General features: G+C 48.7%; 2 protein-coding genes across 2 annotated transcripts; both read right to left on the bottom strand.

Annotated features, from left to right (window-relative positions):
• Positions 1-7,031: 7,031 nt before the first annotated feature.
• On the bottom strand, positions 7,032-9,235 carry ZNF589 (zinc finger protein 589). The gene is given in 3 exon segments (XM_026500393.2): positions 7,032-7,807; positions 7,810-7,914; positions 9,148-9,235. Coding segments are annotated over 3 exon segments (969 nt in total).
• Positions 9,236-13,883: 4,648 nt separating this feature from the next.
• CAMP (cathelicidin antimicrobial peptide) lies at positions 13,884-15,843 on the bottom strand. Its single transcript, XM_026500358.4, has 4 exons — positions 15,594-15,843; positions 14,883-14,990; positions 14,674-14,745; positions 13,884-14,084 (listed from the first exon to the last, which is right to left on the bottom strand). The coding sequence occupies exons 1-4, from the start codon at positions 15,789-15,791 to the stop codon at positions 13,929-13,931; spliced, it is 534 nt and encodes a 177-aa protein (XP_026356143.2). The 5' UTR covers positions 15,792-15,843; the 3' UTR covers positions 13,884-13,928.
• Positions 15,844-16,538: the final 695 nt, after the last annotated feature.

Genomic DNA, 16,538 nt, shown 5'->3' with positions numbered 1-16,538 from the left:
GATCATGGTCCTAAGTCCAAGATGCAGACTGAAGTCTGAGTCCCAGGTCCAAGGCTGAAGCATGAGTCAGATCCTTGACCAAGATCCAGGTCTAATGTCAGTTCCTAAATGCTGAACAAATCCACGTCTGAGGTTGAATTCCAAGGTTCAGCTTCAAAGTCCATGTCCACATACAAGGTCCAGCTCCAATGTCCAAGTCAAAAATCCAGGTTCAGTTCCAAATTCTAGTTAAAGGTAATATATAGGAAACTGGGAAAATCTAGGTCCAAGGTTCAGGTCCAGTGTGCATGTGCATATCTAAAGTTCATACCTGAGGTCCAGGTCCAATGTACAGTCCAATGTCAGGAACAAGTTCCAGGTCCTATGTATGTCTAAGTTTCAGGTTCAATGTCCAGGAGAAGGTCAAAGTTCAGGATGGACATCCAGGTCTACATTCTTGGCCCAAGGTCATGTCCACATCCAGGTCTGAAGTCTAGACATGGGGTCAGATCCATGGTCCAGGTATAAAGTCCAAGTCCTCTGTTAGAAATTCAGATTCAACAACCATGGGTACCTGGCTGCCACAGTCAGTTAAGTGTCTGCCTTTGGCTCAGGTCATGATCCCAGGGCCCTGGGTTCGAGCCCCACATAGGCTCTCTGCTCAGCAGGGAACCTGCTTCTCCCTCGCCTTTTGCCTGCTGCCCTGCCTACTTGTGCTCTCTTTCTCTCTCTGTCAGATAAATAAATAAAATCTTTTTTAAAAGAATTTCAGTTTCAACAACCAAATTCAAGTTCAAGATCTAAATGCAGATTAATAAGCAAATACCATGTCTAAGTTTAGGTCTGAAGTCCAGGAATGTTCAGGTACACAGTTCAGATATGATAACGAGTTTCAAGGTTCAAGTCCAAGTTCAAAGACCATGTTGATGCCCAAGGCCAAAGACCAGGTTGAGATTCAGATGTAATTTAAGTCAGGGTCAGAGATCAAGGTTTGAAATCCAAATTCAAGGCTCAGGAACAAGGTCTAAAGTCTACTTCCAACACTGAAGTGCAGGTCCCGTGGTCCATGTCTACGTCAAAGTGCAGGTCCAATGTCCACAACCAAGGTCAGGTCCAGGCTCACATCCAAGTTGAGGTACAAGGGGCATGTCCAACTTTAGAGGAGAAGGTTCAAGATAAAACTTTAAGTTCCAAGGCACAGTTCCAAAACCCAGATCCAGTCCAAAGACCAGGCCTAATGTCAAATCCAATTCCAATGTCAAATTTAGGTCCTTGTCCAGAGTGCCTGGGTGGTTCAGTCAGTTAAGCAACTGCCTTCAGCTCAGGTCATGTTCCCAGAGTCCTGGGATCAAATCCCACACTGGGCTCCTTGTTCATCAGGTAGCCTGCTTCTCCCTCACCCTTTGCCCTTCCCCCTCGTTCATACTCTCTTTCACGCTCTCAAAATAAATAAATAAAATCTTTAAAAAAAATTTAGGTCCATGTCCAAATCCAGGTACTGGGTCCAAAGTCCAAGTCCATATCCAAAATCCAGGTCTGATCTCCTGATCAAAGTTTCAGGCACTCTTCCAAAGGTCAAGGTCTAGGTCTAAGGTCAGGTTCAATGTTCTGCTCAGGTCAACATCCAGTTCCAAGTCCAAATTCCAAGTTCCTATACAGAGTCCAGGTCAATGTCGTTAAAGATACCACTTTACACATTTATGGGTTGAATTGTAGTCCTCAGAAATTCATGTGTTGAAGACCTAACTCCCAGTACTGCAGAATGTGACCTTATTTGGAAACAAGGTTGTTGTAAATGTTATTAGTTAAGATGAAGTCATACAGGAGTGGGTGGACCCCTAATTCGATGACTGGTGTCCTTATAAAAAGGAGAAATTTGGCACAGATACACATACAGGGAGAACTACCATGTGAGCATAAAGACAGAGAGTGGGGCAATTCATCTACAAATCCAAGAATGTTGAAGGTTGCCAGAAAAACACCAGAAACCAGGACAGAGGTAAAAATTGATTTCTCCTTCACAGTCCTCAGAAGATATCAACCCTGCCAATAGCTTATCTTGAATTTTTAACTTGCAGAACTGTTGCAGAACAGTCCTCAGAAGATATCAACCCTGCCAATAGCTTATCTTGAATTTTTAACTTGCAGAACTTCTGTTGGTTAAGTGAGCCAGTTTGTGGTACTTTGTTATGGCAGCCCTACCATATAACACTCATGCTCCAGATCGAGGTCCAAGGTCCAGGTCCATGACCAAGGTCCAGATATAAGCTCAGGTCCAAGATTCTGGAAAAATATAGGTCAAAAATTTAATTATAAGGCTGGAGCCTGAGATCTAAATATTGTCCAAGGTCCAGGTGTCTAAGTCCAGGAGAAATACCAAGGTCTAAGTAAAAGTTTCACATCCACTTATAATTTCTAGCTTATGATCATTTCCAAGGAACTGGACAAATCCAGGTCCGAGCTGCATGTCCAACATACATTTGTAGACCTAAGGTCCTGATCCAATATCTATGACTAAGATCACATCTAGGTGCACATATGAAGTTAAAGGTCCAGATCCAAGGTCCAGTTCCGAGGTAAAAGTGAATAAAGACATACCAACAAAGTAATCTTTTACTTTTACTTTCTTAATGTGTCTTTTGAAGCACGATAGTTTTAAATTTTTATTAAATCCATTTTATCTTTTTTTCCTCTTATTTGTTGTGTTTTTGGTGATCCAATATTTCATTGCCTAACCGAAGATCACAAAGGTTGCCTATGTTTTCCTCTGAGTTTTATAATTTTAGCTCTTACCTTTACGTCTTTCATTAATTTTGAGAGCAAATTACATATCTGATAAAGGGCTTGTATCAAAAATATATAATGAACTCTCAAAACTCAATAATAGGAAACCAAACACCCAATAAATAATATGGGCAAAATGAAAAGATATTAAACGTTATAACCCATTAGTGAAATGTAAAGTAAGACCAAGATGCGATATCACTATACACGTATTAGAATGTCTAAAATTAAAAATATTATCCATACCAAGTGTTGGTAAGAATGTGGAGGAACTGAAACTCTCATACCATGCTGGTGAGTATAAAAAATGGGAAAACCACTTTAGGAAAGTTTGGTTGTTTTATAATAAAAAGTCAAGCATACACCAGTTATATGACCCATTCATTCCACTCCTATGTTTTTACCCAAGATACCTGAAAGCATATGCCCATACAAAGCATGGTACATGAATGTTCATAATATAGCCCAAATTGGAAACAATCCAAAGTCCATCAACAGGTAAATGGATAAATTGTGACTTATCCATACAATGGAATGTTATTCAGCAGTAAAAAAGAATGGACTATTGATATCCATGGAACAGAAAGGAAAGAGCACTGGATTGAGAGCTGGACTTCAAGAACTGGTTCATCTTTTGTTTTGTTTTAAGATTTTATTTGTTTATTTGAGAGAGCGAGAGAGCATGAGAGATGGGACAGAGGCAGAGGGAGAAGCAAGCTTCCTGATGAGCAGGGAGCCCGATTCGGGGCCCCATCCCAAGACTCTGGGATCATGACCTGAGCCAAATGCAGGTGCTTAACGAACTGAGCCACCCAGGTGCTCCAAGAACTGGTTCATCTTCCAAAGAGAAGTTTGACAGTGAAAAGAAATCATAATAGATACTACATGTTGTGCAGACACAGATCTGGCTCTATAAGACCATTATTTCCTGTAAGAGAATAACTTCCAAGGTTTAAAAATGATTATTTACAGAAGATGGCTATATGTATTTGTTTTAACCTGAAATCAAGCAAATTCATTTTCTATTTCTGCAATTTTACTTAAAATCAAATGAAACACTTATGACTAAAATATACCAGATTAATAAAAATATTCCAGATTAATAAAAAATATCCTCAGTAGAGATTCAACTTGAAAACAGATGATAGCATAGAAATCCAGCAAAATTTGGACATTTCAGAAGATAGCTACCTCTTCACAGTAGCTATTAGAACATTTGAAAGTTTTTTCACCTGTCAGCCTCCCACCCCACAAAATCCTCTCCCATGGAACTGGAATCTCTAAGTTCAAACACTCATCTACCCAAGAATCCCTCCCATGAATTCATTATGCCACAAATTCTCCCCCAGGCTTATTCTTCTTGGTCACATATGGCCCTAAGAGCCTGGGCCCTTGAATCACCCAAGGTCAGGGGGAGAGTGAGATTCACTTCCCCAGATAAGCAATTCCCTAGATGCCTAAACTGAGTCCACCTTTATCCCAGTTCTCCAAGAGCACCCAGGATTCACCCGTCCTGGATTCTAAGGTTTGGAGCATCCGCGATCCCTTTAGACTCGTATATGCCTGAGCCTCATTCCATCCTTCTCTCTCTCCCTGGAGAGAAGCTCACCCTCGGGCCCAGCATCTGAACTGCAGAGCCACATGTGAGGACTTTAATTCCCATCTCTCACCCCAAGACCTAGAAAGAGGTATCACCGAAGTCAGGGTGTGAAGCGCCCTCTCTAGATGTGGAAAGTAGGAGCAAAGGCAGGGGATATAGGAATGATGATGGAAACAGCTGCAGAAAACCAGGACCCTTGGATTGAGTCAAGAAAGCACTCCCACAGAGCCTCATGGAAAAGTGGCCTCTAAACACAGGCCTCTTGGGGCGCCTGGGTGGCTCAGTTGGTTAAGCGTCTGCCTTCGGCTGAGGTCATGATCCCAGGGTCCTGGGATTGAGTCCTGCATCAGGCTCCCTGCTCTGCGGGGGGCCTGCTTCTCCCTCTCCCTCTGCCTGTCACTCCCCCGGCTTGTGCTCGCTCTCTGTCAAATAAATAAATAAATAAAATCTTTAAAAATAATTAAAAAATAAACACAGACCTCTTAAGATGTTAAAACTTTGTGCAAAAGTGGGGTGGGTGATGGGGGTATTTGCATTACTCAGGGAGGCAGAGGTAGGGAATCAGTTACAGCAACTTGAGCTGATCTTGGAAGGTTCTACTTCATCCCCACAGAAGTTGGGATAGGGGCAGACCCAGTGAGTAGCACCTCCAGTGCCATCTCTGCCCCCCGCCCTCCCCCGCCCCCGCCTTCACAAAGCACTCTTCCCCACAGTCCCGGCCTGCAGGTACTTCAACATCAAAAGAAAATTTGGGTCGCCTGGGTGGCTCAGTCAGTTAAGCAACTGACTCTTGATTTTGGCTCCCGTCAGGATCTCAGGGTCCTGGGATTGAGTCCTGTGTTGGGCTCCATGCTCAGGATGGAGTCCCCTTGTCCTTCTCCCTCTTCCCCTCCCCCAGCTTGTGCTCTTCCTCTCTCTCTCTCTCTCTCTCTCTCTCAAATGAATAAATAAAATCTCAAAAAAAAAAAAAGAAAATTTGCAAAATGAAGGAAGAAGTCTATACTGAGGGACAAAGCTGAGAAAAAAAGGGGGTGAAGTGTTTGTAGGGCTAAAAGCCAGGGAACTTTAGGGGTGAGGTTGAAGGATGAGGCCAGCAGGAACACAGGAGCTGCCCTGGTCTCAGTTCTACTTATCAGGCCCTGCAGCCTTTTGAGTCTGGGATCTCTTATCATCCATCAGAAATGAGCCATTTGCCCCTACAGCAAAACTTCAGCTAGGGGCGCATGGGTGGCTTGGTCAGTTGAACATCTGGCTCTTGATTTCAGCTCAGGTAATGGTCTCAGGGTCCTGGGATGGGGCCCTGTGTTGGGCTCTGCGCTCAGTGTGGAGTCTGCTTGTCCTTCTCCCTCTGCTCCTCCCTTTCTCTCTTTCTCTGTCTCTGTCTCTGAAATAAATAAATAAATAAATCTTAAAAAAGAAAAAAAGAAAAGAGGAAGACACAGGAGGGAGTGATTCATGACTGAAAGGAACCCAAAGCTATCTGCCCTGGCCTGGATATTGGTCCCCTCTGCATCTCTTCCTGTGATTCCGGGATCTGACATTGATCTCACTAGGCCAAGCCTGTGTGATGGCTCTACAATGCTGTGTGAATTTTAATAGAATACATACATTTTTTTTCTTTCCATCATGTTGGCCAAGAAGGGCCATTATGGTGCTGGGAATGTAAGACAGGCAAGAGTGAGTCCAGTTGAAAGAGCTTTTAGCAGCATAGTGAGGACAGTTTTAAGCATGTGGCTAAAAGACTGGGCACAGACATTGGGGGCACTTTTAGAGGGGCTGTGCTTTAAGGCCCCGAAACCTGGTATTGTCAGGCTGATGGTGGGCATTGCTAGTAATCTTACACGTGCCAGGAGAGGGCCAAAGCAACATGGTTATGAGGTCTAAGTTCCGAGACCAAAGAATTTTTGGGGTATGGTTAAAGGAACCTGGTTTTGGGATTGGAGGGGTAGCAGGAAGACATGGTCAAGGAGTCCCTCAGATTGCAGGCTAGAGACTGAACCCTGAGCAATCCCTAAAGGCAGGGATAGAAAAGGATGCAGCAAAGGTTAGGGACATAGAAAAAAAATAAAACAGGAGAGTGTCATAAAAATCAATTGAGACTAATGGACTTGCAGAAGGAAGTAAGAATTAGTTGATTAGGTGCGAAGACCACTAAGGGGAGCATCACTTGGTACCTCTGTTCTCAGAAGCTAGACTTCTGCCACCTTTACACTCACAGAGGGGTCAGGGGTCAGAAGACTGTGCCTGAAGCCCTCTGTGAGCTAGCATGGGGTGGTCATGTATGGAGGACAGATGTGACTCTCAGTGTTTCTTAAGAGGTCACCTCCAGCTAACACTTTGCACTCCCTGTACGCAGGCTTCTCCCTGAGTATGTCCTCGGCTGTGTGATGAGGAGTGATGTCCAGCTAAAGCCTTGTCCACATTACCTTACAATCAAGCCTTCTCCCCTGAGTGTGTTCTCTGGTGTGGCTGACAATTGACTTGTTGTTAAACACACACCCTTGCTCCTTGCACACCTAAGGGTTTTTCCTGAGTGTGCCCTCCGGTGTCTCATGAGGGCTGACTTATAGCTAAAGCCACACCCACATTCCCTGCACGCATAAGGCTCTTCCCCTGAGTGCGTCCTCTGACATGTGCTGAGAGTAGACTTGGGGCTAAAGTCTCGCCCTCACACCATGCACTTGTAAGGCTTCTCACCCGTGTGTGTCCTCTGGTGTGTGCTGAGGACTGTTCTGCAGCTAAAAGCTTGCCCACACTCCCCACACGCATAAGGCTTCTCCCCAGAATGTGTCTTCTGGTGGGTGATGAGGTGTGATTTCACCCTAAAGCCTCGGCCACAGTTCCTGCACACATAAGGCTTATCTCCTGTGTGAATCCTCTGGTGCTTAACAAGGTCTGACTTTTCACTAATGCCTTGCCCACATACTATGCACACGAAGGGCTTCTCGCTTGTGTGTGTCCTCTGGTGTCTGAGGAGGTCTGATCTGTGGCTAAAAGCTCATCCACATTCCCTGCTCACATGAGGCTTCTCACCCAAATGTGCACTCTGGTGGTTGTGGAGGGTAGATATTTCTATAAAGCCTCACCCACACTCCCCACACACAGGAGGCTTTTCCCCTGTGTGTGTCCTCTCATGTGTGATGAGATGTGACTTCCTGCCAAAGCCTCGCCTGCACTCCCTCCACATGCATGTTTCCCCTGTGACTGCCTTGTGTCTGAATAGATGTGTCTTCTGGCTAAAATCTGGTCCATGCTCTCCAAACTCAACTGCTCCAAATCCTGAGGTTTCTACCCTTTCACGAGCCGTGTGCACTTCCCCAGAGTTTGTCCTATGGGCTGGACTGAGTTGTATCTTCAATACTAGGTTGCCTGCCTGGGAGCTTACTGATGGTCCCTGGGGTGAGCTAGAGAAAACCTTGTAAGTGCCCCTCTAATTTGTACTCCCAGACAAGGTTAAGAACCTCCTCTTCCTTGATCTTCTGCTTTGCTCCTCCAGTGGTTTTTATCAGAATGCTGTTGCTGCTGCTGCTGGTCCTCTGGGCTCTGGTCACCTGTGGCTATGGCCCTGAGAAAGTGGCATTAAAATCTCTCCCATTTTTTTTAAGGAGATAGAAGTTTATTGAATACCCTGCAAGGGGGTGGCAGACAGGACAGCAGAAGAGAGACTGCTGAAATCTCTCCCATCCCAAATACATCACAAAACCCTTCCGACTATGGTCAGAGCCATGATTTCCCTTTCCCTTCTCCTTCCCCCTTTCCCTTTTCCTTCCATGGTTTTTTAACCGGAAGAATGGAAATCACTTCACCACCCCCATACAGTGACTATTCCACCCATCTAACTCACTGACTTATCTACACCTAATTTATAAAAGATGGCTAATGACATGCCCCCTTACCACCACACCCTGCACGAGGGGTAACAGCCCCACGTGTGTGGGGTCAATACCACATGAAGTTGGGTTTCCACATGAGGACATGGGGTCCCAGCCACAAAGACCTACGGTCCAGACCCCAGTGAAGTTGGGTCCTGATTGGGAGACTAGGTCCTGAGCACCATCGGAGTGACTGCTCTGAGCAAGGCAGTGGTCACAGCCCCGATTACATGGGTTCGAGGCTCTGATCAAGTGGGCTCAGGGGTCTTAGCAAAGGGGCCGCATGCCCTGATGATGTGCGTCATGGCCGCAACATGTGGGGATCACAGTCACAGTTAGTGAGGTCACAGTTCCCATCACTTGGGGCCAATGGCTTTAATCATGTGGTGTCATGGTCCTGATCACGTGAGGTCATGGCACTGTTCACGCGCGGTGACGGCTTCCAGCACGTGGGGTCACGTCTAAGAACTGGAGGGGGTCACTGCCAGAGGAGCGTTCTGCTTCGGAACTACGCTTTCCGGCAGGCTGCTGGCCGCACCCTGACTCATTTCCTTTAGGATCCCCTCCTCCTTCTGGCGCCACTGGAGGCCCTGGGGTTCGCCGCGCGATCCTCCTTAGACTTGCCTCTGCCAGTGTCACCGCTGCCGCCCCCGCCTCGCCTTCCTGCCAGCCCAGGCTCGGAGGTGGGCCCCGCGGGCTCTGCTCCGGCCTGGGCGGTCCACGGTGAATCGGCCGGCCAGGCGGCCTCGCGAAGGGAAGGGCGAGAGGAAGTGACCCCCTGCTTTATCCCGCACTCCGACCTCAGGCGGCGAGCTGGTGTCGCGGTATCCGAGGCCTGGGCTGGCCTTCAGGGCATGCGGGCGGTTGAGGGCCGGACCCAGTACGCGGAGCTGAGGACCCCTGACTACTCACCTACGCTGTGGCTGGGCGGGGTTTCCCGTACACTGTCCATGGTGCTAACGGCCGCCACCCCGAATCTGCTCTCTGCTCCCGCAGCCATTGGCCACAAGTGACTGTGGACCACCTGTTGTGGCGAGTGCTGCTGAGGAACTACATTTTAAATTTTACTTTTAATTAATTTGTAACTAAAGACTGAAGAAGTCTAAAATATTTCCCCATCCAACACAAATCCATCCTGGATGGATGAAGTGTGTCTACGGGAGAAAGTGTGCCCCACAGCTCCAGCCTGACGCAGCCTTACCCAGGAGCCTCCTTTACCCTATCTGGACAAGGATGACCACGGCCACTCCGGCCACCTCCCCCACTCACCCGACCCTCCCAAGGCCCTTCCCTTCCCTTTCTGCATTCCTGGGACTTGGATCTGGAAGCATAAACCAGGAACACTCCCAGGGTGGGGGAGGTACTGATGGGTCTGAGCTCCGCTGTGCTCCTTGGATGCCAAGAGCAGCATCCGGGTACAGACAGGGCAGGGGGTGGGGCTTTGCTGGCAGACGGGAAGGGTGAGCAAGACCCAGGATGGCTCTGAAGCTGGAGTTTGGCAATGGGCAAGAAAACTTTCCTTTCTTTTACCAACTGTAGCTGAGGCTTGCCAATTTGGACCCTATTCGGATTCTGGAATCAGACTAGTCATGTGAAATTTCCATTCCCTAGTGTGCAATGGGTAATTCAATAAAGATCGTGCCATGATTGGGTGAGAGTGTGCTATATTTAGCTCACCAAACTCTTTTCAGGCAATTTAAGCAAATCTGTCTATCCTGAGGAAGTTATTTGGCCTTTTCCTACCTTGTGTGGGTTTTTTCCCCCCTGTTTTTTGTTTTGGTTTTCCCCCCATGTGAAATGCGCGGAGGTTACCCTTTATCTTCCTTAAGGAAGAGGCGGGCAAGGCAAGGAGCACACATTCCAAGGGGCTAACTTTGGCGGAGGCTTCCAAGTGCCCCCTCCCTGCTCTTGACCAAGGCTCCAGGCACCCTGGAAGCAGCCCATGGGGCTACAGGTTCAGCTCGAGGAAATGCCTTCTGGCTCCTTGTGAAACCACCACCTCTTGTTCGGCTGTCCAGCCACCCTGGACCTCCCACAGGATGCTCCTCTTGGCCTGCCCCCCTCCCCTCCATACTAATGGCTTGTTTGCAATGCTTTTTCACCTCAGGTTTTTCTTTTGGATTCCACAGGCTCCCCTAACTCGGTTTTTTGCCCCAGGTCAAAGATGCCATACCCCAGGCTCCTGAGGTGGTCAGCCAGACCTGCCTGCGGGCCCCAGAACCAGACCACAGAGTCCTCTCAAAACCACGCTGATATGCACGTCCTCATCCCTGCAAACAGGATCTGGCCAAACTAGAAACAGGTGCTTGGTGTGTTTCAAATGCCACAAAGGCCTTTTTGAACAGGGAAGACATTGGTGGTCACGAAAACCATGAGGCTGACTGGCTCCAACATGTGCAAGAGGGGAAAACACCTCTGGCCCCACGGAGCATGCCACCCTCATCTCGTAAAAGCCTTGAGCCCATGTGCTCTGAGGCTGAAGCTCCTGTTGTGGGGCAGTCTGGTGACAAACAGTAAGTCTAAAAGCAGCAGAAGGATAAATACAGACCCATGGAAACATTTCAGTACCCACCCCACTGATTCATTGACCTGTTCAAACAGAGGCTCTCATACCAATCAAAAGCTTTAAAAACAGGGGCGCCTGGGTAGCGCAGTCGTTAAAGCGTCTGCCTTCGGCTCAGGGCGTGGTCCCGGCGTACCGGGATCGAGTCCCACATCGGGCTCCTCTGCTGTGAGCCTGCTTCTTCTTCTCCCACTCCCCCTGCTGTGTTCCCTCTCTCGCTGGCTGTCTCTCTCTGTCAAATAAATAAATAAAATCTTAAAAAAAAAAAAAAAGCTTTAAAAACAAAAACGAACAAATAAAAACTCCAAAAAACTGGCACTGAGATCACAAATAGAAAACATTGTTCATCTTTGGAGCAACACAGTGACCTTCTGCACTAGGTGAGTGGATACTTACGAGGCCAAACTCCACTCATCTCTGCTCACGGGCGGCACCTGGCCGGTTACCCTTGTAACCAGTTAATGCACCTGCCCTGCTGTGCGTTCCAGGGCTCCTCCAGTGAATGTGGCCCCAAACTCTGAGTTCCTATCAGTGATTTTCACCACGAGACCACAGCTGGGCAATATGCTTCCTCTGGGGGCGCCTGGGTGGCTCGGTCGTTAAGTGTCTGCCTTTGGCTCAGGGCATGATCCCAAAGTCCTGAGATCGAGCCCCACATTGGGCTCCTCCCCTGGGAGCCTGCTTCTTCATCTCCCACTCCCCCTTCTTGTGTTCCCTCTCTCGCTGGCTGTCTCTCTCTCTGTCAAATAAATAAATAAATAAAATCTTTGAAAAAAAAAATGCTTCCTCTGCCTTGTGTTTAAAGACATTCCAGCCTTGAGTCACCAAAGTCATCCTTGGAATCACCAGAAAATACAGGCTACCCATCAGCCAAACTTCTCCCCTAAGGGGAAGACAGGGACTGTCATTTCTCAGGTGCCTGTTATGTGTTCTGGAGGCAACAGCCTACAGCCTCGGTGACTGATACAGGTCAATGTCACCAGCTGCTCTGATCTTGTCTGTTTGGGGTGGTTCCTCTTGTCACAAACCTCTGGGGGGGGGAGCATTGTCCCCTAAAAGGACCAGGCTAAAAGCATGCCTCCTGAATCCATGCTATTGCCCCAAACCAGCCACAAGAAGCAAAGACCATCCAAGGAGCAGCTAGAGGATTGACTCTAAAGCAACTACAAAAATAATCCAAGTAAAATATTGATTGTAGAGTCTAATAGGTGGGTACATGTTCACCATACAATTCTTCTAATGGTCCTGTATGGTTAACTACTTTTTAATTTTTTATTTAATTTTATTATTTTTTTAGGGAGCTCTACACCCAATGTGGTGCTTAAACTCACGACCCTGAGATCAAGAGTCACATGTTCTGCTGACTGAGCCAGCCAGGTGCCCGTGTTTAACTACTTTTTAAATAAAATATTGAGAAAAATTTAAAAACAAAATCACACAAAGATGAACACCTTTGATGGAAGAGAAAACCTATTTCCTATAGCAAGAGCCTTTTCAGATCCTTGTAATCAGAGAAGGCCACGTCCATTTACTAAGACAATTAGCTCTGATTTCCAGGGTGATCACAACAATGGCCCACAACTGGGCATGGGAATTCAGTAATTGATGAACGGTGGCCATCACAGAAGGAAGGGTCAAGTGGAGCCCACTCAACATGGGCCCGCTTCAGAAGGTGGGAGCCACAGGAAGCAGAAAACCTTAGCGTGACCTGCTCGCCAGGAAGAAGCAAGCATGACAGATAACAAAGGAAATGCTATGTGATATCCTGCCTCCTGTTGCTCTCAGAGCAGGATGTCTATGTCTTATTTTAGGTTGGCCCCAGAAGCAGATCTAAGACAAGGACGCAAGGGGAAGGAGTTTATTTGGTAGGCGAATACAGAAGGCAGGATCAGGAGCATAAGGAAGTGAGATGGAGCAGGAACAGAAGCCAGAACAGGGTGTGTTAATAACAGGTCATTGCTGTGGGCAACAGGGGCACAACCAGCTGGGGACCTGGGCAATATCTTGGAGTGGACGCACTCAAGGAGCAAGGAAGAGAAAATATTTTCCCACCAACTTCCACCAATCTTTGGTTGAGGTTGCTCCTTGGAGTGCCAACACCCCCAGCAAAGAGCCACTGGTGCTTCTAGTCGCTACTGAATGGCAAGTGAGCAAGACATTGACAGTGTCTGAAACACCCATGTCTCCCCTAGCCAGAGCTCTTCAGCCTGCCAAGCGAGACTCTTGCTTTTAATGGTACCAAATGTTGATACCATTTGATCCCTAAACACAAGCCCCCAACTTAAATCTGCTACCCAGCTAAAGAAACAGTGATGTTTTCCAATGCCAGAGGAGATGCCAGGAGCGGTGGGCTTTTCCAGAGTTAAGATTTTCAAGGGGAGGGGCACCTGGGTGGCACAGTGGTTAAGCGTCTGCCTTCGGCTCAGGGCGTGATTCCGGTGTTCTGGGATCGAGCCCCACATCAGGCTCCTCCGCTGTGAGCCTGCTTCTTCCTCTCCCACTCCCCCTGCTTGTGTTCCCTCTCTCGCTGGCTGTCTCTATCTCTGTTAAATAAATAAATAAAATCTTTAAAAAAAAAAAAAAGATTTTCAAGGGGAATTGGAACTTTATGGGAACTGCACCAGCAGGCTGACCTTAGAACCTAGCCGGCTGGGAGACTTAACTGCCTCCCTGTGTTTCCCAAAATGCCTGGCCCCTCCCTCAGCTGCCATCTCCATAGAAGCAGGAACAGCTCTGCAACCTCTCCACTAACTACACACAGCGTTGATTTTATCACTACTGGGTGTTCAGCGAGGATGGTGGGAGGCATTTGAAGGGCATGGGGAAGAATCCTGAGAATGGAGACACTGTCCTGGCCGTCCTAGCCCTACAGCCTCGCCCCATGCCATTCTGGGTGGAATAGCTGCCCCCACCTTTGTGCTTTGCATGGGTGCGTGTACACATATACACGCGCATACGCGCGCGCACACATGCACACACACACATACACACACACGCGCGCGCAAGTCCTTCCAGAAATGATGACTCAATCGTGGTGAGCAAGACAAGTAAAATTGAAGCTTAGAGGAAGTTGCTTTCACAAAAATTTATTTTTAGGGTCCAGAAGCCTAAGTCAGGGCAAAGCAGACCCTTAGACCCGTGGCCTGGGTGGAAGATTCTTTAAAATATCCCTGATTCCCTTGCCAATTCTCCAAATCCTTCCGCCAATTCCCCGAATCCTTCCGCGAATTTTCTGCCCCGCTTTCTTGAAGAAATCCCGCAGCCTGACAAATCTGGCTTCCTGGGCCTGTGTGTCAGAAGGAAGTAGTTTCTTTATGGGGGCTGGGCTGGACCCAGGGTCAAGACAAGATCCCTCCCCTCCTAGACACCTCTCTCTTGGGCTCCCCAAAGAGCCTTGGGGCTCCAGTTCATCCTCTGGCTATAACCTTCAGAGTATGTGGTTGATTGAATCCTTACACCCACGAACAGATGAAGAAACTGGCCCAGAGATGGCAGGGGGCTTCCCAGGGTCACACAGCTGAAAGCTCATTACTCAAAGTGGCTCTCAAGCCTCTCAACAGGAGTCAGAATCCCCTGGCGGGTTTGTTAAAGTACAAATTGCTGGGCCCCACACCAGAATCTGATTCTGTAGTTCTGAGTGGGGCCCAAGAATTTGCATTTCTAACAAATTCCCAGGTTCTCAGGACCACACTTTTGAGAACCACTGTTCTAAGGGATTGCAGAGACAGTCCTGGAGACCTGAGGCTCAGGTTGAGGGAGAAGCCCAGGGCAGGAGGGGCTTTCTCTGCCTGGATGCCACAGTGGTTAATTGGCCCATAGGATGTTCTATGCACCGCCACCCCATCAACCCCTCCAATCCAGAAGGGAACACTCACCTCATCACAGTTGATGTCATAGTAGCTCCTGTCCGCATCCAGGGTGACTGTCCCGTTACACCGTTTCACCAGCTGAGAAGAGGAGTCTCCAGGTCAAATTGGAACCCCTGTGCCATAACCTCCCAGCGTCACCCCAGTGGCTGGAAATATTCCCAGGAGGCCACTCGTTCAGCTCCCAGGGGGGCATCTGCCAGCAGCCCCAGCCTCACCCCATTGTCCTTGAAATCACACTCCTCCAGGGGCTTCTGTGTCGTCTTGGGACACACAGTCTCCTTCATGGTGAAGCTCACAGGCTTTGGGATGTCTGGGTTCTCATCCTGCTCAGGAGAGGAAGTGGGAAGACCAGACTCAGGCTCATGCTTGCCTTCTCTAATCTGTATACCTGCCCACCCCCCTGCCCCTGTGCCCCCCCACCAACCTCCCAGCTTAGGTACTGACTCTGTGCTAAGGCATAGAGGTGAGGCAGACAGAGCCCATTCTTGCCCTCACCAAACTGAGAGAGCATGAGCGGACCTCAGACAAGCTCTAATGGGTAGCACCTCCCCCTCAGGGGGCCACGAGAAAGCAGGGGCCTCCTGGAGGCAAAGACATTCCCACTGGAATCTCAAGGCTGAGCAGAGCCCTTCCCTGGGCAGGGAAGTCACATCCCAGAGCCAGTAATCCCAGTCTTAACCCTGGAACTTCCAGAACACTGAATGGGAGGGGCACCTCTTCACGCAGTAGAGATTCTAAGGCAAGAAGCACTCATGCTGGTGGGGAGAGGGGGGCACACGACGATGGAAAGGTTTCTTGGAAGAACACTTAAAGGGAGAAAGGCCTTCCTGACATGAGCAAAGCATGAAAAAAGGGAAGGACGGTACAGCCAAGACTGGCAGGCTGGAGCAGAGCCTCCCTCCTCACTGTCCCCCTCCTCAACTCACTCCCTCGGGCTGTGAGTCCAGCTGCAGGAGACGGTAGAAATTCTCCTCCGAGGACTGCTGGTTTAAGCTATCCACAACACGGAGCACAGCCTCCCTGTAGGTGAGGGTCCGGGAGGCAGCTGGAGTGATCACCAGGCCCAGCAGCAGTAGCAACAGTGACCACCGCGCCAGGGAGGGGCTGTCCCTCTGGGTCTCCATGGTCCCCAAGTCGGCCTCCTCCCAACCTGCAGGTCCCTCCTTTATGCCCAGCTTGGGCCTGATGCAAAGACCCAACTAGGAGCCTTCCTGACCCACCCATCACTGGCTGCCTGCCAGGATGTGGGTTGAGGCTTGCCTCAGCCCCTACTGTTGTTGCCTCACGGGGCTTGCTGGGCAGTGGGCAAGTCCTCCTCATGTGCAACTAAAGAATTCGTTTCTCCATCTCCCTGACAATGTGTTGGCCTCTCCTGGGCCCCACAGGGGAGTGTCATTGCCAGGGTTGCTCAAGACAGTTGAGTCCTTCCGGAGAGAAAGGGAGACAGGCAGGTGTCCAAGATCCTTCTCCCCAGATGACCTCCTCAGGAATCATAGTAATGTAGTGTCTTCACCAATCAATCCCCAGCTCTAGGCACTGCCTTGCACCCAGTAGGCACTCAGCTAATGTTTGATGAATGAATAACAGCAACCAGCCCTCATCTAGAGCCTGAAATACCCAGTCGGTCCTAAAAGGAGACTTTCAAGGCCACACCATGGTGTTCTCTGGACCCAGCCCTCAGCCAGTTCAGAGGCTCAGCTCTGGCTGTCCCCCTTTCCTGCGTTCTTCTCCACTGCATTTTTCAGTCTAAAAATGGCCCCAGCCACCACTAGATGTGGTCCATTGCCCTGGCTTCCCCCCACCTGAGCCTGAAGAAGGGTCATCTACTCTCATTGACCCCCTTCTTCACTCTCTCTCACACTCAAGACCAC

Source organism: Ursus arctos, unplaced genomic scaffold, assembly GCF_023065955.2.
Source record: "Ursus arctos isolate Adak ecotype North America unplaced genomic scaffold, UrsArc2.0 scaffold_14, whole genome shotgun sequence".
Lineage (NCBI taxonomy): Eukaryota > Metazoa > Chordata > Mammalia > Carnivora > Ursidae > Ursus > Ursus arctos.
The sequence above is the reverse complement of the archived record's forward strand: the minus strand, read 5'-3'. Positions and strand labels throughout refer to the sequence as shown.